This window comes from Armigeres subalbatus, chromosome 3 (genome assembly GCF_024139115.2).
Source record: "Armigeres subalbatus isolate Guangzhou_Male chromosome 3, GZ_Asu_2, whole genome shotgun sequence".
NCBI lineage: Eukaryota > Metazoa > Arthropoda > Insecta > Diptera > Culicidae > Armigeres > Armigeres subalbatus.
This window is the reverse complement of record NC_085141.1, coordinates 10,433,163-10,460,057: the sequence shown is the minus strand read 5'-3', so window position 1 is coordinate 10,460,057 and position 26,895 is coordinate 10,433,163. Positions and strand designations below refer to the sequence as shown.

The following is a 26,895-nucleotide window of genomic DNA, read 5'->3' as shown; positions in this document are numbered from 1 at the left end:
TTGAGTTTGGCGCCACAAGAAATTCTCAGCCAGAAGAAGCTCATCGCTAGACAGTTGCCCATAGACCTTCTGTCTTCTGAACTTTTGCACTGCGTGCTGTATATAGGCTGCAGCCCGTAGTAGTCGATTCCAGTTGGAAAACCGACTGATGTCGATCAATGGCTGTGGAAGTCCTCGGTGGAAGTTGAAAGCGGAACGTAATTCTTCATTTGTATTCCATTGTTTCCCGGTCTGTTTTGGCCATTCCGATTTTGGGTGGTAGAGAAAAGTTTCACCGATGTACCAGCGACTATTCGGACTAAAGTCCGGGCCAGATCCCCACTTCGTGGCATCGTCGGCCACATTTTGTTTCGATGGAACATGATACCATTCGTCTGCGGTTGACGTGTTCAGTATCTCGCCTACTCGAAACGCCACGTAGGGATGATAGCGTCGGCTATCCGATTTGATCCAGGCGAGTGCTGTTGCTGAGTCGGTCCAAAATATCGTGCATCAATAGTTAGGCTCAACGACGTGCGAATAGTTTCCGCCAAGCGACATCCAATTAGGCAAGCTTGCAGTTCAAGCCTAGGAATAGAGAGCGGCTTCAAAGGAGCAACCTTCGTTTTTGCTGCAACCAAACTACAACGAATTACCCCAGCTTGTACGATTCGCAAATATGCCGCGCACGCATAGGCTTGCTCGCTTGCGTCGACGACTACGTGCAGATGGATGATGGCGGGTATTTTGCTGCTTGAATTGCCGAAAAAACATCGTGGGACTTCAACTTCCTGCAACCGTGTCAGTAAACGAATCCAATCTATCCACATTCCGTACAGCTCCGGTAAGATTTCATCGTCCCATTCCGTACCGGTTCTCCAAATGTGTTGCATTAGAATTTTGCCAAATATAACAAATTGAGCGATAAGTCCGTAGGGATCAAACAGCGACATCACAAGTCTTAAAACTTGTCGCTTGGTAGGAACGATCTGCTGTATCAAGAACTTCTGTAGGTCCTCCTTCAGCACTACCTCAAATGAGAAAATGTCTTCGAAGGGCTTCCACACCATTCCTAACACTCGCTCGATATGTGTTGATCTGTCCAAGTCGAGCGACTTCATCTTCGAACAGACTCCTTCTCCTAGTTGACGAAGAACGTCCAGTGAATTCGAGACAAAGTTTCGTATTTCGAATCCGCCCAGTGCATGAACATGCTTCACCTCATTTACCAGCTGGACTGCTTCTTCTACGGAGTCTACGCTATCTAGGTAGTCGTCCACATAGTGGGCGTTGATGATAGCTTCCGCCGCCCTCGGGAACTGGGATTCGAACTCTAACGCGTTTTTATTCTTGACGAACTGGCATGAACAGGGAGAACATGCTGCCCCGAAAGTGGCTACATCCATCACATAGATGTCTGGCGGCGAATCTGGGTGTTCACGAAATAGGAACCTCTGTGACTGCTTATCTTGGGCGATGATTCGGACTTGGTGGAACATCTCGCGAATGTCCCCACCAACAGCGACTGATTTCTGCCTGAAACGTAACAGAACCACGAACAATGTCTTCAGCATATCTGGACCTTTCACAACCATGTCGTTGAATGATACACCATGTACGCGCGCCGCAGCATCCCAGATAAGACGAACCTTTTCCGGTTTCTTCGGGTTCTGTACCACACCCAAAGGCAGATACCACACACGATTGGGGTCAGCGAGTTCCAGCTCCTCCTTGCGAATCTGATGTGCATATCCTTTCATCGCATACTCTCTGATCAACATAATCACCTTTTCTCGAAGGTATGGGTCTCTACTTAATCGTTTCTCCAGTGATTGTAATCTGCGTAAGGCTAATGGATAGCTATCTGGGAACGTCGGCTGATCGTATTTCCAGAGGAGGCCGGTTTCAAACCCTCCCTCTATTCGGCGTGTTGTTTTCTCGAGTATTGTACGTGCCTGACTGTCCTCTATGGATTCGATTGGCGTTGCCACTGCTGCCTCCTCGACTGCAAAGTATTTCTTCATCAATTCGTGTAGCTCGACGTAACCGATTTCCTTCTTCTCTGTGTGAACATGAATCAGTTCGACGGCTGCGGAATCTCCAGTTTGTTTGCCGTATACGCACCAGCCTAGCCGTGTCTTCACGCCTACCGGTTCATTTATTCTGCCTTCACGCACCTTCAACGTTGTCAATAGTTGTGCATGTTCGATGCCGATTATTATACGCGGAACTGCACCATCATAGCTGCGTAATGGCAGTCCACGCAAGTGTGGGTACATCTTCTGTAACTCTTCGTAATGAAACGACTGTCTTTGTAGCTCGAGTTTTTGTACCGTCCGCACATTGCTTAACTGGTACTGAGATTTGAGCCCGCTGCCCGATACTTTGATCGTTACTCGTTGTGAATCTTTCTCTTCTCTAGTGATGTTGCCCGTCCACCCAAGCCAAAGCGACTCTGCTGGCCCAACGATACCTAAATCTGCTGCCAATCCAGCCTCCATGAGTGTTGTTTGACATCCATCGTCTAGGAATGCAAATGTCTCCACATGTTTCCCATTCCCTTCGATTCTAACTGGCACATAACGAAAGAGACAGAAGCTCATCGTCGAATGATGGTTCTGTTGAGCAATATTTCTACCCGATGACGCGGAAGTAATTCTGCTCGATCCAGCTGTAGACGACGGAGGGAGTCGAGAATGCAGCAGTCCATGATGACGTAGGCGACATCCATCAACACCACACTCTTTTCCGGAACGACATGGCCATTTTCGGTGTGGAATCAGGCACGTACGGCAAAGACCCTTGGATCGAATAGCCTTCCACCGCCCATCTAGATCCAGCGCTTTGAACTGCGGGCATTTTGCTACTTCGTGCAAATCGCTCGAACAGTACGAACAGCATTTCTTGGTTAACTCTGGTTCTGGAGCTTCCTTTGGCTTATCAATCATACTCGTCGTCGTTACTCGACCTTCTCCTGTTTCTGCATGCACGTACAGTTTCTGCTTGTCTCGCATCACCTTGCCCGATTTTGACAGCTGCGTTGCACTGTCTGTTGGAATAGTCACGTCCGAAGCCGTGTTAACGAGTTCAGTCAAAAACTCCCCGAATGTTGCCAAGTTAACATCCATCTGCGACCGTTTATACCACGACCACTGCATTTTCATCTGCGACGGGAGTTTTTCCACCAGCTCGTGAAGAAGCATCGGGTTCCGAAGGTGATCCATAAGTTGAGCAACGAACATATGATCAACTAAGTTGCGCACGGCCATTCCGAAGGTGATTATGGATTGCAGATTCTCGGATCGTGGCGGTGACACATTTCGCAATCTATTTAACAGCGTGTGAATCAAGATTTCCGGCCTACCGTATAATTTCCTAAGGGTTTCCATCACGTGCGGCACTGATTGTGGCATCAGTAAGCGACTTTTCACCGCATCAAGGGCGTGTCCTTTTAGACATCGTTAAAGACGAGCTAGGTTCTCTGCATCTGTGAACCCACAAGCAGCTGAACTGTTGTAGAACGAACTCGAAAACAACGGCCAATCTTGCGGGTCTCCAGAGAAGGTAGGCAGCTCACGTGGCATCACCTGTCGCGCTGCTAACTGCACACTGCTTGGCATCGGCTGATGTGGTTCCCCAATCGACGACGCATGGTGTCCTACTGGTGGCGCCAAATTGAGATGATGAGGACCAGCTAGCCCCGCATGAGAATTCCAACCACCAGAAGAACCAGTGACTCCGTATGACGGTAAACCTGCTGCCCTGTATGACACTGAATCCGGTTCTGACACTAAGCACGGTATTTCGGATGCACTTACTAGCGAAGGATAAGTGGTAACCGGTGCACCTTGGGGAATTACTGATGATGTCTGTCCAACATAGGATCTTTCAAACTGTGGACCAAATACTACTGATCGTTTGGGTGCAAACGACTGTGCACACTGTCCCGAGAAGGTCACATTCGTATTAGCGATTGATGAATTAGCGTTATAATTTCTGAAGGGCAGGTTTTGAGATGACGTATATAATGGTAGAGATTGCCCAGCCACACTTTCCGTTATTAAACGAGGTTGGCTCAGCACCCTAGGCCCAGGATGAGCGCTCACATAATTTATCTGAGAAGAGCTGTTCCCTAACTTTTGCAATACGATAGCTTGCGAGACATCTACTTCTAAGGGCCCTATCACTTTACCTGACTGTGGTGTGGAGGTCGAGACAGGAGCTTCGCTTACTGGTACTGAAGTAGACGATGTTGGTGCAGGATCTGTTGCAGATGGTGCAGAACTAACAGGCTGATGGACTACGTCATGTTGCGGGTTGACCATATAGGATGATGAGCTCGTCCCTACTATTTGTCCGCCTTGGCCGTTGATTAACCAATCCGCAACATTTTGTTTGCTCGCCTGACTGCCCAACTTGCTGAGTCTGGACGCATTGTCGTCCTCCAGAAGTAGATCCATCTTTTGCTGCAAGAAGGCCTCATCCTCCTCGGCTCGCTTCCTCCGGATTTCATCCTCTTCTGCGCGTTGTTTTAACTTAAGGGCCCGCTGTTCTTCCAGTTGGAGTAGTAGCAATTCTTTCCGGGATCTGCTACTAGCAGAGCTTCGTATCGACTTTCCGGCCTGACTACCGGTTTCTCTTACGTCATCCTTGGCACAATTACTGCATCTCCAGGTCTGGTCTGGATTGAGGCTTGTCTCCGGCTCTCCCACGCAACCAGGATGGAACCAGACATCACACATATCACATCCGAACATCTGCTCGGTGGGGCTGGTCAACGAACATTTTCCACACTCTCTTGTAGATTGCATCTTGCAAACTATGCACTACTGTGCTTACTCCAATCCGATGTGCTGTATACTACACAGCTGCACAGGAATATCTTTGAAGTTATGTTTCGGATAGTCCAAGGGAAGTCGCCAACACGTTTTGAGAGCAGTAAATAGCTTCAAAGCTGTAATCAAATTATAGTCAATAATCTAAATTACTGGGTATTACATTTTACAACTTACATATTCGTGTTCTTCCTTTTCCTTCCGAAACTCTTCAACTAATATCGAAATAATGTAATCACCTAGCATGAAAACTTTAATAGACAATTAATTTCTGTCAATCTGCTGCATGAATTGCATGACTTACTTTTAGGTTCTAGGTTAAGCAATTCTAATTATTTCGCGCATAATTCAACCGTACTACTAGGATAGGTTTATCTGTAAGAAATAGGGTAGTATCGTAGCAAGTAAGTATATTAATTCATTTACCTAGTCACTAATGTGTTTATCAATAATTCGGTGTAATAATGATAACTAATATTCTATAGAAAAGCCTGAATTCACGCACTGGTAGAGTTTTATCTGTTTCGCACTACACTTGCTGCAAGAGCTCAGGACAGTTCACGTGGTTGTTTATAATGTCAAATGCAAAAACCCTCTGCAAATCTCCACATCGTTATCGAAGGGTTTCGAGTCGAATCAGTTGGCATCGCTCTTCGTAGTGCGGTAACCTCAAAGGATTATTCCACGGAAATCGCCTGAGGGCAAAACGAACGAAACTGCGTTGAACCCTTTCAATTCGCGTCATCTGGATTTCGTGATAGGGCGCCCACATATGTTGTGCAATTCGAGTACACTTCGCACGAGGCAGCAATACAGGCTTTTCAGGGAGTAAACGTCATCAAAATCTGCAGCGTTCCGGCGCATGAAGCCTAGTACGGCGAAAGCCTTGGCAGTACTCGTTGCAATATGTTCATTAAAATTCGGCTTGCGGTCAAACGTAACTCCCAGGTCTTTTATGGAGCTCACACTTTTCAGTTCTTTTCCGCATGACGAGTAACGAAAGTTTATCTGCGTTCTGCATCTGGTAAAACTTATTGAGTTGCATTTCGTCGCATTTATCTCCATACCATTTAAACAACACCAGTTGGCTATGACATCTAGATCTTGTTGCAGCACAAGGCAATCGGTCAATGGTCGAATAATTCGAAATGTGTTCAAATCATCGGCGTAAATGAAGCGATGAGATCGAATTTTACAGCATAAGTCGTTCACGAAAATGATGAAAATCAGCGGCCCTAGGTGACTGCCTTGTGGCACTCCGGATGGCGTAGGATATGTATTGGATGAGACAGTGCCTAATTTAACGAGAGATGGCCTACCAATCAGGTAAGAACGCAGCCAAGTGACAATCCAGTCAGGAAAACCCAAACGTTCTAATTTATTTAAAGTTAATCCGTGAGTTAATCCGAAAGTCTCCGAATAGTCGATGTACATGATGTTAACTTGACATGTCTTCTCTAGGTTAGAATTCAGCATGCTAGTGTAGGTCATCAGGTTTGTTACAGTTGAGCGATTTCGTACAAAGCCTTGTTGGTACTCAGAGATAACAGGTTTAGCAGCCACTTACATACGTTCATGAATTAGCGGTTCGAGTGTTTTGGCCAGACAATTAAGAATCGAGATTGGATAGTTCTCAACATTATGGGAGCTACCCGCCTTATGAATTGGAGTAACTGCTGATATTTTCAACTCATCTGGGAAGACTCCTAGCGCAGTTTTAGTCACAATCAAGTTGCTGCAAACATTTTTGTCCCACTTGTGCTGCTCGGGAAGACTTCCGTTCGAATTTGATACATTGCAGATTTGCTTCAAGCCACTAGCAATCAAAGTTTCAGTTAGAGTTAATTCCTGCTCGGAAGAAGCATTGGTTGAAAAGTATCCTCCCACTTCGTCATCATATAACCATTTGAGCCTAGAACGGTTGTCATCCCCAACTACGACTACGGTGTCACATGGGGTAGCTATGTCGACGATTTGATTTACACAGTCGGAATACGCAACAAATTTATCGGGGTCACTGTTCGGCCTCAAGCAAATGCCACAGATGTAAACGGATTTATGGGTGAGCATAACCTACACAACAATCTGCTCAAGTGTTTCACTCTCCGGTACATGAACCGACAAAATTGTCAGAGAGCATTTAACTGCGATGAGAGCTCCTCCACCTCGTTTAGTCGCTTACCAAGGGGCTTCACATGAAGCACCATCTCAACTAACCAATGCTTCCTTTCCCGTAGCGCTCACGGAGATGCAGAGCATTACTCGGTCTCTTATAACAATGAGTGTTAAACTAATTTTCCGCTCCTAATCCTAAATTGACAGTAAGGAGCATCGTTAGGTATTGATCATGAATTGGAAGCTCTGAAGAAAGTATACAATAAAAATAACTGTTTTAATTGATAATTAATAAATTAATAATTTAATTTCATTTACCAAGAATATTATTTAATTGGTGAGCTGTGCATACTTGCTGTTTCTCGGCCAATCATGATTAGCAACTACGATGTGTACAGTTAATCAAGCTATTTGACTATTTGCACCATATGTAAGGAACATTGCAGATTTGTGGGCATTTGTGGGCGGCGAGAATGCGGCGACTTATGGCAGCTGCGCTCCTCACTCAAACAAATTCTTTCCTTAGTGTCCTATACATATGCGCCAATGCATTATCATCAATGACGATCGCGGCTATGTACCGCTATATCGTGCACTGTCCAATATGTGAGCACGTTTGAACATGTCAATCCACCGCGCTTCAGTTAAGTAAATCTGACTAAGCTGTTTCCGTGATAAGGGTATGCGATATCTCACATAACTTTTAAATTGATGAAAAGTAAATTAACCCAACAATTCCAATGCAAAATTTTTAATTTATATTGATTGCTTAAATTACTTTGCGTTGAGTAATTGAATATATTCGGCCTTGTTTTTACAATATCTCTCTGCCATCGGTGTTTAAAATTGTTTTAGGAAGGTGTCGGCACATAAGGCTGTACACTCCTTCCATACATTGACTTGGATTCTGACGTGGCAGGCGTCAGTATGACCTAACAAATGAGATCACCAGTACTTGTGCATAGAAGATGGGATTAGGCCCAAGCAAACATCTGTTGGTCCTGGATGGCTGATCTGGTCATAATGAAGTAATAACTACGGGTGATTTACTACTAAGCTATAACACATAAGTTCAAGCTCGATAAAATCCAACTATGATTGGAATCGCTATCAAAAGGAGGGCTAGGGGGAAAAAATCAACTCTGCACTAATCTGACTAAAATAAAAGCTCCCCCTAAAAAATTAAGAAATTGCCAATAAAGTAATCACGCTATAAGCAATAAAAAATAACAAATTTCCTCAAATAATGTAAATGATTCAGAATTTTTCACAAAAATAAATAAATTAGCACTTTTAAAAGCAAAAATTGCAATTATAAAAGATGAATTTTCCATAAAGAAATCAAAATGTTCTACGGAAAAAAGACAAAAATTCCATAAATAAATCAATATTAAAAAAAAACAATAACAACTTTTTTTACAAATATTTTTTTTCACGAAAGGTAATAAAAAACCCATGTAAATCCACCTAGCGTTAGTGGCGCCTTTCTCGCGCATTAAAAAAAAATAAGAAAAACATATAACAGAGGTCGAAATAGCACTTTATGGCGATAGATTTTACTTTTTCCATCAATTCATATGCATTTGCGGTCATTTAAATGCATTTCTGCAATCTATGAAAAAAAAAATTTTTTTTTTTCGTTTTTGATTTTTTTTCCCAAGGGGGGACCTTTGGCAGAAAAACAATGTTTTTTCAATAACTTTGGAACGCAATGACCGATCGGGCCAATTTTCAATAGGAAACAACTAGACCGCAATCCGCGTCGACTGCAACTTGTTGCGAGCAAATTGCGAGCGAATAATGCTAAGTACCAAAAAATGTGTCTCACACTTTTGTACACACACACACACACACGCACATACATACACATATACAGACATCACCTCAATTCGTCGAACTGAGTCGATTGGCATACAACACTATGGGTCTCCGAGCCTTCTATCAAAATTTCGGTTCTGGAATGATCCTATAGCCTTTACGTATACTTTGTATATGAGAAAGTCAAAAATCACGGAAGAACCAATAAAGAGCAATAAAAAAAAATTGAAAATAACCACAAAGCAGTATTCGCCATTTTTCCAAAATGGTGCTAACGAGTAGTACTCATCGAGCTCTTGAACAGAAAAATGGAAAGCATGTAGGTTATAATTTGGCGTATACGTCACTTTTGCCAGATTACGGCAGTTCTTTAACAGCGTTTAAAGTTCATGGAATATTTATCAATTTTATTGACTTTTTTATATTTTTTTATATATTAATATAAAAATCATATTTCATATTAGCCGTATTTCATATTTTTAATTGCTCTTTATTGGTAATTTTGTGGCAAATTTTCAATTAATAATGGATTTTTTTTTCGTGAACATTTTGATTTCTTTATGGAAAAATCTTCTTTCATAATTGCAATTTTTGGTTTTAAAATTGCTAAATTATTTTTGTTTTGTGGAAAATTTCTAATTTTTTATGGAAATTTTATTTTGCTGCCGGATTTATAAGAAAAGAAATAAAAACCCACAATAAACATTGATAGAGTTCAGGAAATTCTTCTTCTTTAATCAATTAGTGGGCTACTTTTAGACAAAGCAAACATTTAGTTATCGAAATGTAGATGTTCTTAGTTATTCCAAATACGCACCCTCGTTTTAAGCTTTTAAGGACAAGGCTGCCGAAATCCAAAACTAATTTTACTCGCGTTTTCGAGGGCAACCCACTCGACACGGAAGCAACGCACAACTGTCTTTTTTTTATTATTTCACGCATGCTGCGACGCAGCAAAGCTGAATTATTAATAATGACAGTTATACGTTGCTTCCGTATTGGGCTGTCGAAAACGCAAGTGAAATTAGTTTTGAATTCCGGGAGGCTTGTACTTAAATTCTTGTAAGCTCCAGTAAAAATGAATAAATTCAAATTAACACTACATCACCACTGAACTAGTACACGTTTCTAGCTTACTGAATTTTCAAAGACCGCTGGGTAAAACTGGTCATAAAAAAGGCCTTCGAAATTTGGTCAAGCCGTTGATTACGTATGTAATCCTTTAGGGAATCCACTGGGAATGGCTGAAATATTTAAATCTAATGACAGTAAATGGGCCCTCTGTAGCCGTGCGGTAAAACGCGCGGCTACAAAGCAAGACCATGCTGAGGGTGGCTAGATTCGATTCCTGCTGCCGGTCTAGGCAATTTTCTGATTTGAAATTGTCTCGACTTCCTTGGGCATAATAGTATCATCGTGCTAGCCTCATGATATACGAATGGAAAAATGGTAACCTGGCTTAGAAACCTCACGGTTAATAACTGTGGAAGTGCCTAATGAACACTAAGCTGCGAAGCGGCTCTGTCCCAATGTGGGGATGTAATGCCAATAAGAAGAAGAAGAGAGTAAATTGTCCCAACTGCTGTAAAACATTACGGTTTCCTGATTGATTCACCAGCCCTGTTGGTGCTTATCTCGTACAAAAAATACTAAAAATATGAATGGGTGTTTTTTAGCGTGTTTTGCGCATAAAAATAGTGTTTTGACCATAACTTCTGATCCCATTGTCCGATCTGGACAATTTTCAATAGCAAATAATTGGACAGGATTCCCCGTCTAACGGAACTGAGTAATTCGAACAATGCTTCCCAAACAATGCAAGTTCCCAAAAGCCGGGACCGATTTGCGATTTGGGTGTAACTTATTTTGTAAACAAAGATTGTTTCCCGTATTCCGTAGAACGCAAGCATTTTTCTCCAAAACTTATTCCCTCACCTGGAAGAGAAAGCCTATTCCGATGGATACATACCGTAGTTTGATCAGAAAATGCTTGCTTTAGTGAAATTCGCCTTCCACTGTTTGTTTACAAAATAAGTTACGCCCAAATCGCAAATCGGTCCCGAAGTGTGTCTACAAAATTTATGCACATACACTAGGGTGGCTCAAATTAGTATGGAAAAAACTTTGTTCAATTTTTGTGATGGGCCGCCCTCTTATTCGGTTCTATTTGATGGCCTGATGCTCTTGACAAAATTTCAGCCAAATCGGTCAACGTTTGGCCAGTGCTAAACTCGTTGGAAGTTTATATGGAAAAATGTATGCAGAAACATCCAAAAACAGTAAATTGCAGGTGGACTACACAACTTACGATGAAGAACTATGATACTCATTCAGATCTTGGAGAATTTAATACAGAATGTTATGCAGAAAACCGCGAGACGATTCGAGTTTGCCCGGCTAAGTTATTAGCATTTCTCTGTAGTGGGGTTTGAGCAAATTTCGTTTCTTTTACCTTTGAAAAGAAATAAATTCACCACTACAACACTCCAGTAAAATGCTAATATCTTTGCGTAATAAACTCCAATCTTCTCGCGGTTTTCAGCATAACATTCTGTATTTTATTTTACAAGAACTGAATGAGTATCATGGTTCTTGATCGTAAATTGTGCCGTCCAACTGCAAATCACTGTTTTTGGATGTTTCTGCATACATTTTTTCATATAAACTTCCAACGAGTTTAGCACTGCCCAAACGTTGACCGATTTGGCTGAAATTTTGTCCAGAGCATCAGGGCATCAAATAGAACCGAATAAGAGGGCGGCCCATCAAAAAATTTGAAAAAGTGTTTTTTGAGCCACCTTAACATACACACATACACACATTCGTCGACCTGAGTTGATTGGTATTCAAGTTTCCGGGCCTAGTATCAAATATTCGTTTTTGGGGTGATCATACAGCCTTTTATACAACTGTGTTGTACGAGAAAGGCAAAAAACTTTTTAAATGAATGTGATATTATCAGTTCGTTTATTATCAATTGGCTTCCAAACTAATTAAATTATACTATTTCCCATAGCGTAATCTTTAAATTCGACACGGTACGAAATTGTACATGTTTTACGAAGCAGTCAAATTATGATGTTTACCTGGAAGAACCATTCGCACAATTTTTTTTTTATAAATTAATTTGAATATTAAATTAAAATACTAATACGAAAGTTTTTGTTTGCAGTACTCAAATTGATTCATGATTTTTTATACAAAGATCCTTTTGAACAGTTGGGTGAACTTTCACACGATTTAAAATACAGACAGTAGGTATTTTTCGACACTTTAAGTTTATTTGTCCGAACGTCCTATTTAATAACGTCCTATTTAATAATCATCCCATTAGCTTTATTTCATCTAAAATTTACATTCGTCCAAAGGGAATTCCGATAGAGATGACTTTTTGTCACGTTATTTTCTCCAAACGGCTCGCCCTCTTGAGAAACCACTTGCGGATGGAGAAGCCTGTTTCCCATTATACCTATCAAGCCTAATCCGGGGCGGATATAACAATAAATGTCAAGATTTTAACATTTCTCCATTTCTTTCTCCGATTCTCTTCGCAGGCAATAATCATGGGAGACGTCAACCTGGTGGATGATCGTTGCGAATCTGTTTTCTGGTAGAAGAGTGTTATTCCATTTTGCGGCGCGCACCTGCAGCAAGAGGAGGTGCATATTTTTCGTGTCGTTCGTTTGTTCATGCTCAAGCGTCGAGCCTCAGTCCGCAATACGTGTCGTGCTTTTTTTTTCGGGAAAGAGTGTGAAGATATTTTTATTACGGTGTGAAATTTCAGATTGGAAGTCGCTTCCAGTCTGCTCGGTGATAGGAGTGAGATACCAGTGAAAACGTAGAAGAAACATCAACCCGAAGAGAGTGAATCGCTGAAATATTCAAACTCAATGTTTGCATTTTTCATCTTTGCTACGCCTGATCAAAGAAAGTGAAAATAACAGACGTCGAGCATTAGCATCGGCATCACCCGCTGGCTCCGCCTGATCCGTGAAGCAGTGAACGAAAGTGAAAACAACAGCGCTATCATCGGCCACAGTTCGGGCAGAATACCAATCATGAATCGGCTCCGAGTATTCAACTTTATGCTGTTTGCATTCTGCTTTTTATGTAAGTCTATATCTTATCATATCAACGCAATTCCAATGTTTTCCTACTTTGCTGTTTGTTTGCTCTTTCATTTCCTTTGCTATATTCTTCGTCTTTTACATTTTTCACCATGTCTCGTATCGTTTCCGATTGTCTTCTACTACAAGGGATATTTACTAATTGTTTCATTCATTTAACTAATTTGACTGTATTATTGATTCCACCTAACACAGCTTCGATAAGACATGCACCCATTCAAACGGTTTCAATGCTTAATCACTCATTCGTATAATATACTTATGCACCATTACGATTGCCGTATTTTGTTCATGCTTCTGCCTCAACTATTTACCATCCAGTCATGTTGTAATCGAAATCGGAAAAAGCTATTACTGACAAAAGACTAGAGCAGTTTTTTGAAACCTCCCCCAACCGTTCCTGCCATTAACCTTTCGTACTGCTTCGTTCATGAATGCACTTTATGGATGGATAAATTTCTAATGAATATGAATATGAAACTGCACCGACTGGTGCTGTTACTGCTGGGTCGTTGCTGGGTCACTAACTGACTACAAAGTGCATTTTTCGCTTCGCTTGATTGGGGTAGCTTTGTAGCGATGCAGTATACCATAATAAATTCAATACCAACTCGACTGTAAATAGAGAGGCAAATCAAGAGCTGGAATATTGCCATTCGGATGGTGGTTCGCATGCTGTTTGCTGTGATAGATTTGCATTTGTTTTTAGTTATTATTAGGCTGTTGATTGATAGTTTGGATTCATGAGCTTTTTGGTGGTATCAACATATTCAATCTATACGCTAGTATTAGTAATTTATTGCAGTGGGATTGGCATAAGTTAGATAGTTATTGATTACCTAAAATTATTAGATAGCTTTCACACAATCAAACTTTTTGAACTTCTGGAAAGTTTTTTTAGAACACTACTATGAATATGTATACAGTAATAAATCAGGATGGATGCTGTTTAACCATTGACTGGTTCACCTCTGCAAAAAATAAAACAAAGGGTGGATCCAGATAGGCTTATGATGTCCTGTTTGTAATAGTTTGCCAGTTTTGATGTCTACTAGGACACTACGTCTTAGTTTTCATACCAGTTTATACACGAAAGTGGCCGGCATAGGTTATGTTTGATTCCAGGAGATATAGTTGTTGCATCTTATATTAGATACCCTCATAGAGGCTTTCCAGTATCTAAAGAGGGAGTGTTAGACCATTGGACAACATGTCACTTGGGCATCGTCTGTCGTTGTCGTGGAATTTGACCAAATAAGTCGTTTGGTAGAATACTACCAATATTTTTGTTTTGCCTATCTCGTACAACAAAGTTGTACCGAAGGGCCATCAAACTTTTTATTGAAGGCTCGGAGACTCATGATATTATATACCAATTGACTCAGCTCGTCGAACTGAATAAATGTCTATCTGTCCGTATGTATGTGTGTACGTGTGCACACGAAAAACCGAAAAACAAGAGTCAACATTTTTTATAGTAATCGTTAATCGAAACTCTAAGATATGTTGGCTACAAATGGGATATCACTTTGTAGGCGACATTAAGAATGGTGATCCCTTGGAAGTTCTCACACTCCAGCTTGTTGCCTTTCTTGTAGATGAGGCATATGGCCCCTTCCTTCCATTCCTCCTGTAGCTGTTCAGCTGGCCAGCTTTTCCGAGCCCATCTTGATGAGCTCAGCTCCTATACCATCCTTGCCAGCTGCTTTTTTAGGCTTTAGCTGTTGGATGACATCCTTCACTTAACTAACTTAAGGTGGGGGCTGATTGGCTTCCATCGTCCGCTGAACTGACGTAGTCATCCCCTCCGCTGCCTTGACTTTCACTGCCTGTACTCTCAGCGCCATTTAAATGTTCTTCATATTGCTGCTTCCACCTTTCGATCACTACACGTTCGTTCGTCAAGATGCTCCCATCCTTATCCTTGCGCATCTCGGCTCGCGGCACGAAGCCTTTGCGGGATGCGTTGAGCTTCGGATAGAACTTGCGTGTTACTTGAGAACGGCACAACTGTTCCATCTCTACTCCACAAACAGACGTAACAGATTGAACATTTTTCTGAAAAATCCATCGCTCAACTCCTCTATCACCATCTTGCGAGCATGTTACACGAAATGGTGTTTCGTATGACATCGTCACCAGAAGGCGCTGGAGTGAAATGTCAAACCCGAAGAATTACGACACTAGCGCCATTAGTTCTGAATTGGGTAATCAATCAAATTCAAATTGATCGTTGAAGTCATGGTCGATGCTATTTTCTCTAGTGTTACGTCTGTTTGTCTGTGGTTTAACTGTTGCGTGAGGTAGAAACACCCATGAAAATCGTTATTGCTAAGGCATAAAAGCAGTCTATGCATAGCTGGGGCATATTGCCCCTCCTTCCCCTATGCTCAGTATGAGCTGAAAGCAATCATGAGTAAAGAAATCTGCAATTTTAATGATATTTCAACCCGTTCTGGATTTTGCAATGTTCCGTACATATTGTGCAAATAGTCAAAGAAGAGCTTAGCTTGATTAACTATACAAATCGTAGTTGCTAACCACGATTGGCAGAGAAACAGCAAATTTGCACTGCACAGCTCACCAATTGTATAATCCACTTTTGATAAAAAAAAAAGTTATTCTCATTGTACTTGCTTCGGAGTTTCCAATTCATGACCAATAATTATGCCGGTCACGTGCTTACAGTCAATTTATCCCTTAGGGCCTTCTTTACTCTTAAGCGGTGCTTACCCATGTGCTTAAACCTGGTTTGAGGCCTAAGCGGAGGTTAAGAAATCGGTCTTCGATAAGTGGCCATTAAAAAGACTTCACAAGGTCTCTTGGAATCCACGCCACGGCTTTGCCTCTTTGACAAAGTTTTACTTTCTCTGATTCATATCTAGTTACATTAACACAAATAGGATAGAATAGTTAAAAATACTTTTGGGTTTCTGTTAGATATTTCTAACAAAATACTGAAAACGTTTTATAAAAGAAAACTAGGGGAATGGTTCTGCACTTCATCCCATAGCTCCTATTTCCATCCCATCAGAAACAAAGCAATGAATAGGAATTTGCTTTGTTTCTTATTTTGTGATTTTTTCACCAGGCAGCACGCGTGTTAGCAAAGGGCTTAGTTGATCGGGTAGATCGTATGTTCCAAACTCCAGGCCGTTTTGGAGACCCTAAAATAGGTTACGTTAATTCAAAACTCGATAATTTCATGTCTTATGATCACATAGATATTTTTGGACATATTATCAGCTTTGGACATTTTGTTTCTAGAGATATTTTCTGATACATTCGAGAATATGTACTCCAGAACTGTTTGGACGGCCTAGGACACCCAAAAAATATTTCAACACTTTCATTACTAGTTTTGACAGGATCGAGTGGAAAAACCCTTATCTGTGCGTTAAGTCGAAGTAAAAAAAAAGTCGTCTTGAAAGGGTTAAGGCATTTTTAAGGTGTTTCTTGATTTATTTGTGGAGGATTTTTGAAAAAAAATCCTTGAGGAGAGAGAAGAACTCCCCGATGAAATTCCTGAAGCAATTTCCAAAGGTAGATTTTCCGAACGAACTTTTGAATTAATTCATGAATAAAATTCACCCGCATACTTACAGAAGTCACTTCTGAAGTAAATTCCCAAAGAATTCTGGAGAATATTCGAAAAAGTATGATTTGATTATTGATGATGGATCGACTGCAATCCCGATATTTTTGGTTTTTTGGCAAGTCTTAATTCCAGATTCAAAACAGGGTTTTGTTTTACTTCTGTCCTAATTTTCGAAGAACTTTCCGGTGAAAAATCCTGGCAGAATGTCCGAAAGAATTCCTTAAGATGTTCCTGAAGGAATAATTGTAAAAATGTATTAATTTATATAAAAATTCAAATAGGAATTTGTTTGGAAATTCCATTGCAAATTATTTCGAGGATTCTATTAACAATTCTTTAGGAAATTCCTTCAAGAATTCCTTCAGAAATACATACGTTTAGAAATTCTTGTCCCAACTCTACTTAGGTTGTTCTGCCAAAATTCCTCCAGAAACACACTTGGAAGAATTTTCCATAGAATTCTTGAAGGAAGTTCTGAAGAAATTCCTGAGAGAAATCTCAAAGGAATTTCAAGAATTACTTCCTAGAGCTTTCAAAGAGATTTCTTGAGAAAGTGCTGGCAGAATTCTTAAAATATATTCCGAAGTAATTTCTAAAGGAATTTCCAAAGGTAATCCTAAAACAATTTTCGTAGGTGTTGTAGGTACTGAATAGAATCCTTAAAGAAGGATCGAATTGAATTTTTTGAAGGAATATTATGAGGAACTTCCATAGAAATTTCTGGATTAATCTCCGAAGTAATTTCCGAAGGATTTTCAGAAGAAATTCCAGAAAATTCTGAAAGAATTTTCGGAGGATTGTTCAAAGAAATTCTTGCAGACATTTTTCCGGAATAATTTCTGCAGCAATTTCAGAAAGAATTTTGAATGATGTTGCGATTGTGGGAAGCGTCAATGGATACCGATTCTTCCAGCAGACGGATAGACAATGGTAGCTTGGCAAATACTAAGCACGTATGCTGACTTCTGGGTTTTGCGTAAATGTATTTTGTCTTGTAAAAAAAATCGAGACCGTCATGAAATTAGGAGAGGCTTCAAACGCTACTCTACGCAGTATAAAAATGTTACAGCATATATGATGTAACAAAAAGGCTCCGTTCGATTTGATATTTTTATTGTTGATATTTTTCAGTCACTTTTTAAAATTACAGGTTGTCGTTACTATGGAGCTTCACAGTGTGCCTGTGACGGTTATTAACGAAAAAAAAATGTCCATCCATTCTGAACTCGCCTTTCGAAAGATATAATATCCAGGCGTCTGCTATGAAAATTTCAAAATATTTCATCTTTTATTTTTTTTTTTTATTTTTTTTATTTTCTTTTTTTAACGAAGGTAATGGAAATCTGCAAACAGACACCTGCGGAGGCGAACCCAGGTAGTGTGGGGATGGGATCACCACTCCCGACCCACTAAAACCAACTCCTTCCTCTCCAGTCATTCCCCCGGCCCGCAATTAAGCAATACTTCGGGGGATGACTATTGGGCATTGCGCCCCCTCCATGACGTACACAAGTGCACGTATGCGCCTCAACTTTTCGACACTCCCCATGCAACACATTTGCACAAGACACACTGGCACCACATGTGCCCCAACACTCACCTGCCTATGCCGCTTGAATGACTGCAAGGAACCAATGCAGGGGGTACCCCATGCCGCCATCTCACAACATAGAGAGTCCTCACTCAGTGTGGTGTTCACCCCGTCCTGCAACAGGGTGGCACCACTTGTCTACCAAGCCGGAGGCGACCCTAGGTTGGTGGCTCCTATGCCGCTCCTACCTCAGCTACGAGGCAGACCCTTTCATGTCTCCTATTTCTGAGGTGCCGCAGAGGCATCAACCCCCCGACACTCCTGCCAGTCATAGCGAGACTTTCGTGTCCCCTACTTCTGATGTGCCGCAGAGGTATCTGCCCCTGACACTCCTGCCAGGCCTAGCGAGACTTCACTCATTCCGTCCCTGACCGCCGGATCACACTACTGCCTAAGCACCCACTCTGCCCATACGTACCCTGCGCGTCTACCTTGTGTGCTCGCGCATACATTCAGTCCCAATCGCTTGCACCACTTGTGCACCCCTCTCCTTGACATTCAGTCACCCCCTCAGTGGGGGTTGTAATACCCCCATCTCCCATTTTTATCCACTCTGTGCACCTCCTGTGCATCGTTTGGGCGTGGAACACCCGGCACGACAAGCGTGCCTAACACTCACCTACCCAGGCTTTGATACTGTCAATAGGTCTCCGTAAGGTACTTTGCAGGCAGCACCCACCTATTGACATTTCGAGGCCCAGATAGTTCTCAGCCAGTGTGATGGTCTCCCCATCCTGCAACGGGGCGGCACCACTTACCTTACATGCGAGACTTTCGTGTCCCCTACTTCTAAGGTGCCGCAGAGGTATCTGCCCCCCGACACTCCTGCCAGGCCTCACCAGACTTCAGTCATTCTAACACTACCGACCATGCGTACCATGCGAGACTTACTTGTGTGCTCACCCATGCACTCGGTCCCTCATTCTGTGGGGGTATTACGAGTAATACCCCCAACTCCCATTCGCTTGCACCACATGTGCACCACTTGGGGTGTGTGGGTACCACCCACTGCCACCCGCTTGCCGCCGAAGCAGCCCTCACTCTGTGGAACCTCCACAGGCTCCGTTAACGACCTGGCTAATTGTTTCACCCCCCAGGCCATTCATCCCTTCGGCACGGGTCGCCTGACACCTTGGGATTCGGGGTTAGGGGCTTGTATGCTTTGAGCGGCACACGGTCGCTTGATAAGGTTTGCTTGCGGATATGTGGTTTTTGGGAGGGAATTAACAGCGCCCCCTGTTAACCCCACCACCTCCTAGGCAGAACCCCCTGACTCACAGATAGCTGGGGAGGGGTCGTCAAGCCCTTGGACATGGTCCCTGCTGCCCCCACTGCTTGAATCGAACTGGATGATGGTTGTATAACAGGCAACAAATGATGCACTTTGTTGTTTAAATGTTGGTTACTAGTCTTACTAACTACCCAGTACCCATGAAAGACAAAATTGTTTCAGCGCGGTATGCTATGTTACCAACTATTATCATATTTAATAAAAGCAGAATCATAATACAGAGTGAAGTTACTTGTCTGTCATAGACAATATTCACACTTTGGTATGATTAGGAGATTGAAGTGCAATAATTCTGTAATTTGAATACTGTATTATGGTTGTATTGTCTATTTTGTCATTGACATTAGAACAATATTATCTCTAACATCCTTTGTTATTTTTTTCTATTATTCAAAGAATAGGTTTTAGGTTATAGTTGGTTGAGGTTGCAAATTGCATATTTGATGATAATTTATTTGGATGTAATCAGGAGGAAATTTACGGTATATATGGTTGCATATTAGTGAAATATCGTACGCAAAAATCATTAAATTTGTAACTGCTATAACTTTCGATTCCCTAGATGAAATATTTTGAAATTTTGAATTTGAAGAATGGATGGACATTTTTTTTCGTTAATAACCGTCACAGGCACACCGTGAGCTTGTATTCAATATTGCATACAGAAAAAGTTGGATGTAAAATTAAAGGCTATTGAACCCAAAAATATGGGTACAAATATTTCCATGGCGTGTAATTTTCATAATTTTTGACTGTGTATGTTTGGTAAAACCTTTAAGTTTGAACTCTATAATGGCTTGGAGGCTAAGGACCTATATAGAGTCAATGAGGTGTTATTAGTATTGAACCGAGTGTAGTTGACGTGGTCTGAACTCCAGGATGATTTGGAGAACTTAAAATATCCGATTTGGACATATCTATTGGTAGTGGCTATTGGTGGTGAATAGAGCGTAGTTGACGTGGTAGATCCTTTAGGTCTGAACTCCAGATTTGGATGATTTGGAAAATCTAGAACAGCGGTTCTCAACCTGGGGTACATGATACATGTAGCCCTGTACCCCTGCATTACAATACCAATGAAAAAATATCTATAAAGTTTTGATTATTGAAAACCTCTTCTACGCATGACGAAAGCCTCCTTCCATTCACGTCGTAAGCCTCCTTTCAAAAGGCTCGGATGTCTCCTTTTAAGGCGCTCAGCCTCTTCAATAGACTCGGAAGCATCCTTTCGTGAGACTTAGAAGCCTTCTTTCGAAAGATTGGAAGCATCCTTTCAGTACGCTCAGCAGGCTTCTTTCAAAAGGCTCAGGATCTTCCTTTCAAATGGTTCGGAAGCCTTCTTTCAAGAGATTCGGAAGCCTCCTTTCAAGAGGCTAGGAAGCCTCCTTTCGAAAGGCTCGGAAGCTTCCTTTCAAAAACGTTCAGAAGCCTTCTTTCAAAACTCAGAAGCCTCCCTCCAAAAGCAGAAGACTCGGAAGTATCCTTTTGAAAGGCTCGGAGGCCTCCTTTCAAAAGATTCGGAAGCTTCCTTTCAAAAGGTTCGGAAGCCTTCTTTTAAAAGGTTCGGAAGCCTCCTTTCAAGAGGCTCGGAAGCCTCCTTTCAAGAGGCTCGGAAGCCTCCTTTCAAGAGGCTCGGAAGCCTCCTTTCAAGAGGCCTCAGAGCCTCTGCTCAAGAAGCCTGGAAGCCTCCTTTCAAGAGGCCTCAGAGCCTCCTTTCAAGAGACTCGGAAGGCTCCTTTCAAGAGGCTCAGAGCCTTCTTTCAAGAGGCTAGGAAGCCTTCTTTCAAGAGGCCTGGAAGCCTCCTTTCAAGAGGCTTGGAAGCCTCCTTTCAAGAGGCTCAGAAGCCTCCTTTCAAGAGGCTCTGAAGCCTCCTTTCAAGAGGCTCAGTAGCCTCCTTTCAAGAGGCCTCAGAAGCCTCCTTTCAAGAGGCCTGGAAGCCTCCTTTCAAGAGGCTCAGAGCCTCCTTTCAAGAGGCTCAGGCCTCCTTTCAAGAGGCCTGGAAGCCTCCTTTCAAGAGGCTCAGGCCTCCTTTCAAGAGGCTCAAGCCTCCTTTCAAGAGGCCTCAAGCCTCCTTTCAAGAGGCTCAGCCTCCTTTCAAGAGGCTCAGAAGCCTCCTTTCAAGAGCTCAGGAAGCCTCCTTTCAAGAGGCCAGCCTCCTTCAAGAGGCCCCAGCCTCCTTTCAAGAGGCTCAGAAGCCTCCTTTCAAGAGGCCTCAGAGCCTCCTTTCAAGAGGCTCAGGAAGCCTCCTTTCAAGAGGCTCAAGCCTCCTTTCAAGAGGCTCCAGGCCTCCTTTCAAGAGGCTCAGAGCCTCCTTTCAAGAGGCTCAGAGCCTCCTTTCAAGAGGCTCAGAAGCCTCCTTTCAAGAGGCTCAGAAGCCTCCTTTCAAGAGGCCTCGAAGCCTCCTTCAAGAGGCTCAGAAGCCTCCCTTTCAAGAGCTCAAACCTCCTTTCAAGAGGCCTGGAAGCCTCCTTTCAAGAGCTCAGGCCTCCTTTCAAGAGGCCTCAGCCTCCTTCAAGAGGCTCAGAAGCCTCCTTTCAAGAGGCTCAGAAGCCTCCTTTCAAGAGGCTCAAGCCTCCTTTCAAGAGGCTCAGAGCCTCCTTTCAAGAGGCTCAAGCCTCCTTTCAAGAGGCTCAGAGCCTCCTTTCAAGAGGCTCAGGCCTCCTTTCAAGAGGCCTGGAAGCCTCCTTTCAAGAGGCTCAAGCCTCCTTTCAAGAGGCTCAAGCCTCCTTTCAAGAGGCTCAGAAGCCTCCTTTCAAGAGGCCTGGAAGCCTCCTTCAAGAGGCTCAGAAGCCTCCTTTCAAGAGGCTCCAGCCTCCTTCAAGAGGCTCAGGCCTCCTTTCAAGAGGCTCAGAAGCCTCCTTTCAAGAGGCTCAGAGCCTCCTTTCAAGAGGCCTCAGAAGCCTCCTTTCAAGAGGCCTCAAGCCTCCTTTCAAGAGGCTCAGAAGCCTCCTTTCAAGAGGCTCAGGCCTCCTTTCAAGAGGCTCAGAGCCTCCTTTCAAGAGGCCTCAGAGCCTCCTTTCAAGAGGCTCAGAGCCTCCTTTCAAGAGGCCTCGGAAGCCTCCTTTCAAGAGGCTCAGAGCCTCCTTTCAAGAGGCTCAGGCCTCCTTTCAAGAGGCCTGAAGCCTCCTTTCAAGAGGCTCAGGCCTCCTTTCAAGAGGCTCAGAGCCTCCTTTCAGAGCTCAGAGCCTCCTTTCAAGAGGCTCAGAAGCCTCCTTTCAAGAGGCTCAGAGCCTCCTTTCAAGAGGCTCAAGCCTCCTTTCAAGAGGCTCAAGCCTCCTTTCAAGAGGCCTCAGGCCTCCTTTCAAGAGGCTCAAGCCTCCTTTCAAGAGGCCTCAGAGCCTCCTTTCAAGAGGCTCAGAAGCCTCCTTTCAAGAGGCTCAGAAGCCTCCTTTCAAGAGGCTCAGAAGCCTCCCTTTCAAGAGGCTCAGAAGCCTCCTTTCAAGAGGCTCAGAAGCCTCCTTTCAAGAGGCTCAGAAGCCTCCTTTCAAGAGGCTCAGAAGCCTCCTTTCAAGAGGCCTCAGGCCTCCTTTCAAGAGAGCTCAGGAAGCCTCCTTTCAAGAGGCTCAGGCCTCCTTTCAAGAGGCTCAGCCTCCTTCAAGAGGCTCAAGCCTCCTTTCAAGAGGCTCAGAAGCCTCCTTTCAAGAGGCTCAGGAAGCCTCCTTTCAAGAGGCCTCAGAGCCTCCTTTCAAGAGGCTCAGGCCTCCTTTCAAGAGGCTCAGGAAGCCTCCTTTCAAGAGGCCTCAGAAGCCTCCTTTCAAGAGGCTCAGGCCTCCCTTTCAAGAGGCTCAGAGCCTCCTTTCAAGAGGCTCAGAAGCCTCCTTTCAAGAGGCTCAGAGCCTCCTTTCAAGAGGCTCAGGAAGCCTCCTTTCAAGAGGCTCAGGCCTCCTTTCAAGAGGCCTCAGAAGCCTCCTTTCAAGAGGCTCAGGCCTCCTTTCAAGAGGCTCAGAAGCCTCCTTTCAAGAGGCTCAGAGCCTCCTTTCAAGAGGCTCGAAGCCTCCTTTCAAGAGGCTCAGGCCTCCTTTCAAGAGGCTCAGGAAGCCTCCTTTCAAGAGGCTCAGGCCTCCTTTCAAGAGGCTCAGAGCCTCCTTTCAAGAGGCCTCGAAGCCTCCTTTCAAGAGGCCTCAGGAAGCCTCCTTTCAAGAGGCTCAGAAGCCTCCTTTCAAGAGGCTCAGAGCCTCCTTTCAAGAGGCTCAGAAGCCTCCTTTCAAGAGGCTCAGGAAGCCTCCTTTCAAGAGGCCTCAGAAGCCTCCTTTCAAGAGGCCTGGAAGCCTCCCTTTCAAGAGGCTCAGGCCTCCTTTCAAGAGGCTCAGGAAGCCTCCTTTCAAGAGGCTCAAGCCTCCTTTCAAGAGGCCTCGGAAGCCTCCTTCAAGAGGCTCAAGCCTCCTTTCAAGAGGCTCAGAGCCTCCTTTCAAGAGGCTCAGAGCCTCCTTTCAAGAGGCTCAGAAGCCTCCTTTCAAGAGGCTCAGAAGCCTCCTTTCAAGAGGCTCAGCCTCCTTCAAGAGGCCTCCAGCCTCCTTTCAAGAGGCCTGGAAGCCTCCTTTCAAGAGGCCTGGAAGCCTCCTTCAAGAGGCTCAGAGCCTCCTTTCAAGAGGCTCAGAAGCCTCCTTTCAAGAGGCTCAAGCCTCCTTTCAAGAGGCTCAGAAGCCTCCTTTCAAGAGGCTCAGGCCTCCTTTCAAGAGGCTCAGAGCCTCCTTCAAGAGGCTCAGAAGCCTCCTTTCAAGAGGCCTGGAAGCCTCCTTTCAAGAGGCCTCAGAGCCTCCTTTCAAGAGGCTCGGAAGCCTCCTTTCAAGAGGCTCGGAAGCCTCCTTTCAAGAGGCTCGGAAGCCTCCTTTCAAGAGGCTCGGAAGCCTCCTTTCAAGTGGCTCGGAAGCCTCCTTTCGAAGGACTTGGAAGTTTCTTTTCAGAACGCTCGGAAGCGTCCTTTCAAAAGACTGGGAAGCATTTTTTTTTAATTCTCGGAAGCCTTCTTTTAAAAGGTTCGGAAGCCTCCTTTCACGAGACTCGGAAGCCTCCCTTCAGGAGCCACGGAAGCCTCCTTTCAAAGTAGTTCTCATAGCACTGAGCACCGCTTTGTAATCTTCGACATCGTGAACAATTCTCGCTAAGTAACATTTTTTCCATGAATTAGTTTGAGCACTGCAATCAAAAGCTTTCATATTTGTCGGTTGATTGCAATATTCAAATTAATTCATGATACAAATGTTACATGGGTCCTTTTGAAAAGTTAAGCGAGAATTTTACCGAATACAACTTGGGTGTTGGTACGAAGGGTCTCAAGCTAGAGTACTATTTCACACATGCAAAGATATTGCAAGCACACTAGCGCCGCCTAATTGTAAAATTGATAATTATTTTTTCCGTCATAAGACAGTCCATTCCCACCAGATTAACCTTGCTAAGGACATAATTATTACAAATTTCAAATTTGTGCAATAGGAATACTTACAATGTTGGAAATTCCATATATCGTAATATCTTGAGTAGTCTAAAATTATGATTTCATATATACCACCACCTAGCGGCCAAGTGCTAAACTAAACAATGCCTCATGATATCAAAGCACACGCCTTTCTGCATATCCTTTTTGAAAAGGTGCAGTTCAAAATGGGTAGGATTTTCAGATGTAAGCAATCTCTGTTTTTGTACCCTTTTCCACGAAAACCCATCCATGTGAAATACCCGCCCAACTATGATCAATCAATCAAGATAACGTAAGTTTGTTTTAGCCTAGACAGAAGACTTCGTTGACCGACATCACCTCAATTCGTCGAGCTAAGTTAATCGGTTTATGAAAGTCAGCCCTCCGAGCCTCCCGAAATTCTTGGAGTGAACATAAAGGACTAGTAAATTGCAAATAAGATTGGATTTTTTGTAAATGCTAAGCTCAGCTTACAATTTTGTCATATAAGTTATGGAACCTGTTGCTAGTGTCAGTGACTCGGTTTGAACCAACTACGATACATCCAAAACGTCCTTGATGGCGAAGTATGAAAACCTGTTAAGATACAATAAAGTGGAGCAATTGAATGGAATGTTTATAGACTCGGTGATTTGGACCTTGAATTTCGAAACGGCGATTCCATTTTCGATCGTATCCATTTCCGCTCACGACAAATCTAATTAAGACAGAACCAGCAATAATAAATAGCGGAACAATTCCGTTAGTAGGCAAACAACTGTTCTGCAAACCGTTACTATTTGGGTTTCATTTTTCTGGCACTGCTGAAGAAGAAGACACCTATCAGCTACCAATTTGCAATTAGAGAATTACTCCGTTATTGCGATTGAGCGATGCAATGCAACACAATACAAAAAATGGGTCTGCTCGCTTATTTTATTGCGCCGTTTGGATCCATAATAATAAGCATCATTATGCTGTTAACCTTATTAAAAGTTTCACTTAAATAAGCAATAGTGTATCTATGAACATTCGATCGTACGTAGATCTTGTAAATCATTAGGAGTTGGGTCCATAAAAAAACCAACTCCGATTTAGACATTCGCCACAAATAATGACGCCCATCAATCTTTCAGCAGCGTTTAACACTTTTCCTCGCCGTCATCCGACCTTCGCTATTAAAGACAATTCATTAGACAGATCAAACAAATAACCGTCTCTGTCGAGCGGATCACCTTGCGCGCTACTGTCTGCCCTCAAGCGAATTTGTCATCTCCCAAACTAAAAGCGTCAGAATTGAATGACCCTTTCATTTTTTGGACATTTTCCGCTTGGACGGCGAACATTTTTCCCAGCCAAATTGGAGCCGGGAGCACTGACGCTACTTGGCTGTTTGTTTCATGCGTTTCACGACGCAGCGAGCGCTGCGGCATTAATTGGAAACTGCAATCTGCTCTCCCACGAAGGCACGTGATTGATCGCACTGGTTGGTTTCATTCAATGAGATGAAACAGCTCCCAGACTCAAGCGAACATGCGAAGATTTGGGCAATTAATCCAATCATGTTTGACTATTGCTCTGAAGGGTAGATTAAATCATAATCGGTTGCCCATTATACACTTGTATGATTCGATATAATCGGCAACACAGTGACTTGTGTCACGAAAATGTTATCCAACGGATCAATCATTACCAGTAAGCATCATTAGGTTTTATTGAACTGTTGACACAGAAGTTCCGTAAATCAATCAACAATCCAGTTTCACCTTCCACAGTGATCGTCGAGATTCCAACGAAGGTAACCGAAACGAAACCTTGAGTTGCAGATTTCTACGGCGTGTAGAGCCGTTCAATCACCCATTTATACAGAGTTTGTCATTCATTTGTTTGGTGCTGTGTCCAAAAATTCGATTCTTTTTGCCGGTTTCGAAGGTACCACTGTGGCACTAGCCCCAAAAGAAGTCGAACCGAAACATGTCTGTGTGCCAGTTTTTTCCTTGCTGGATTTGAAATTCTACAAGGTTGCAATGAACTTAGTCACGGTACCGACACTAGGAAGTTGAAACAGATCTACATTTTGATGAACTTCCGATGATTATCGTCAATTTAGTGGAATTTAATTTAATCAATTTAGTACTGTAG

The 26,895-nt window shown here is 43.1% G+C and overlaps 1 protein-coding gene across 4 annotated transcripts in view; it reads left to right on the top strand.

The window, feature by feature from the left end:
* LOC134219475 (uncharacterized) overlaps positions 1 to 26,895 on the top strand; it is a 407,421-nt gene that overhangs the window by 182,155 nt on the left and 198,371 nt on the right. For all 4 annotated transcript variants that reach the window (XM_062698213.1, XM_062698212.1, XM_062698209.1 and 1 more), the window contains exon 2: positions 12,532 to 12,857. In XM_062698213.1, coding sequence (XP_062554197.1) covers positions 12,806 to 12,857 — 52 coding nt within the window. In that variant the 5' untranslated portion in view covers positions 12,532 to 12,805. The remainder of the gene's footprint in view (positions 1 to 12,531; positions 12,858 to 26,895) is intronic.